At 33.0% G+C, this 2,159-nt stretch overlaps 1 protein-coding gene across 1 annotated transcript in view; it reads right to left on the bottom strand.

Moving 5' to 3' along the window:
- The window catches only part of LOC119587013 (rho GTPase-activating protein 21-like), a gene marked incomplete at its 5' end in the record, with an annotated part of 201,687 nt that overhangs the window by 161,189 nt on the left and 38,339 nt on the right, over positions 1 to 2,159 (bottom strand). Inside the window, 3 exon segments of the mRNA XM_037935760.1 lie at positions 905 to 1,060; positions 1,454 to 1,600; positions 1,906 to 2,088. Of these exon segments, the coding sequence (XP_037791688.1) occupies positions 905 to 1,060; positions 1,454 to 1,600; positions 1,906 to 2,088 (486 nt within the window).

Here is a 2,159-nt window from a genome sequence, read left to right as displayed (position 1 = left end):
TTGTATTTTCACACTTTCACCCATTTTTTAATCTAGTATCTGATGACATTTGTTTACAATTCTAAAAAACCCTTAATCATCAAACAAATCTTTCAAACAATGTTCAGACTTAACTAATCATTCCTAATTGTGTAAAGAAAACAAAAACAAACATACTCACAGCAAAGGACCAGTAATGTATACATCTCTTATATTGATTCAAAAAGTAGAGTACAGAAAATAGAAAGTATTTCAGTTATGCACAGACATGGTCAAAGAAAGTGTGGAGCTGCTCTAATCTAAGCTATCCCCTTTATAAAATGCAGGCTACATCACCTACACCAGGGCACAGTACTTCTCTTGGATAAGAAGGGTGTATATATAATTTATCAAAATATTTTTAAAAAGTAGGCTGGCATAATTTTGCGCAATATGATTTACATTTCTGACTGGTTGCTATATTTTACTGTATTGCTATAGTCTTGTATTAAAACAAAAAAAGAACATTTTCTACAAGTATACATTATCATATGTACTGTTAAATTTTATAGTTATCATCTCAATACTAGCCTTAAACTTTAATCCACAGTATATATAACTTTACTGTACATGGCATAAATACAGCAGTAGCACTACATCAAAAATTTAATCTCAACTGAAATGAAGGCAAAGCAAGGTTTACAAAATGTCCACAGTTAACCTTTGTCAATTCTAAATTATTGGATGAGAAGATATTTACTGCTTGAAAATTGGCCACTGAAGTACCGTGCACACTGGACTATAAATATATGTAAGAATTAATAATAATAAACATTACACTCTCATAGTCTATATAAAGATATTTACCTTGTGTAATTAAAACAAAAAATCACAACCAAAAGGTTTAAAAAACCACTGCATAGGTTTTGCTACTACATGTACTCACCATGAAGGGGCGACCGCAGGGCACTGAGATAAGAATTCTGACGAGCTACTGTCTTTTGTCGACTACTGCCCGTTTCATCCATTGATTGTGTCGACAAGAGACTCGTCATAGATACCTGTGAGCAAACTGAATTGGATCGTTCCCTCTCCAAAACATCTGCAGAAAGAAAGAAAAAAATTTATAGATATATATAGGAGACACAAAGTACTGTTCAACTTTTAAAATATGAGGTAAATAATCACCCCAATTCGAAACATTCAATGCTTTGTTCATTGTGACCTATGCCTACAATTAAAAGCAGAGGAGAGTTCTTGCAAAAATATTGTAAGCAAATATAACCTTCAGCCCTTCTGCTAACTATCTATGGATTTTACACATATAAAAAAGTATGAAAATAAAGATGTTAATATTACTAGTTAAAAGTATACTCAATTGTTTTGTTTTTGTTTTCATAAATATCTTTACTGTATTTCTTGTTCTATTCTTTAAAAGGACTATTTCTTCATCAGTGAAAGGACATTGTAAAAATAAAGGTGAACTTTAATTTACCTGGATCACTCTGAGGCCTGTGTGAGGACCCATAAAGAGGTGGTGGTTCACAGTGTATGTGAGGACCACCAACAGGTATGGTGCGATTTATAGCAACCCGTCTCACAACACCAGCTTCTGACACTGTCGCAGTTTTAACACCCTCTTCTGAAAATGATAGATGGCACAAATGATTATATTCCAGAGTTATACAAACATGGGTATATTATAAAAGTAATAGCTCTCTTGTTATCTTTGAAAACAAAGGTTATTACAAAACCTTTTTACAAAACAGAAAAAGTAAAAAGCAAACATTCTTTGCTGATAAATATTAAATCCAAAATACCATGCCATATGAGTTAATTTACTTTGTAATCAAGAATCAATAACTATTCAAAATCTAACTGTTTACCCTTTTTGAAAGGAGAAACTTTTTTTTTACAAGTTTCATATCCTCTACAGCATTAACCTACCTGCTGTTGGTGAGTAGAGCCTTCTATTGACAGGGAACACATTACCTCCGTCAGAGAGAGATCTAAACACCTTAGGAGGTGAAGGAGACATCTCATGACAGACCAGGTCACCTTTCATTAATTCTGCACTCTTACGCTGCCTTGGTGTGTTATTGAAGTGTGTGCCAAATTCAAAGTCAAAACCTATGATTAAGAATGTAAAAACAAAACACTGTAGGACAAAACAACAGTCATACAGACTAATCATGCTGTAC

The sequence above is a fragment of the Penaeus monodon genome, chromosome 22, assembly GCF_015228065.2.
Source record: "Penaeus monodon isolate SGIC_2016 chromosome 22, NSTDA_Pmon_1, whole genome shotgun sequence".
Lineage (NCBI taxonomy): Eukaryota > Metazoa > Arthropoda > Malacostraca > Decapoda > Penaeidae > Penaeus > Penaeus monodon.
The sequence above is the reverse complement of the archived record's forward strand: the minus strand, read 5'-3'. Positions and strand labels throughout refer to the sequence as shown.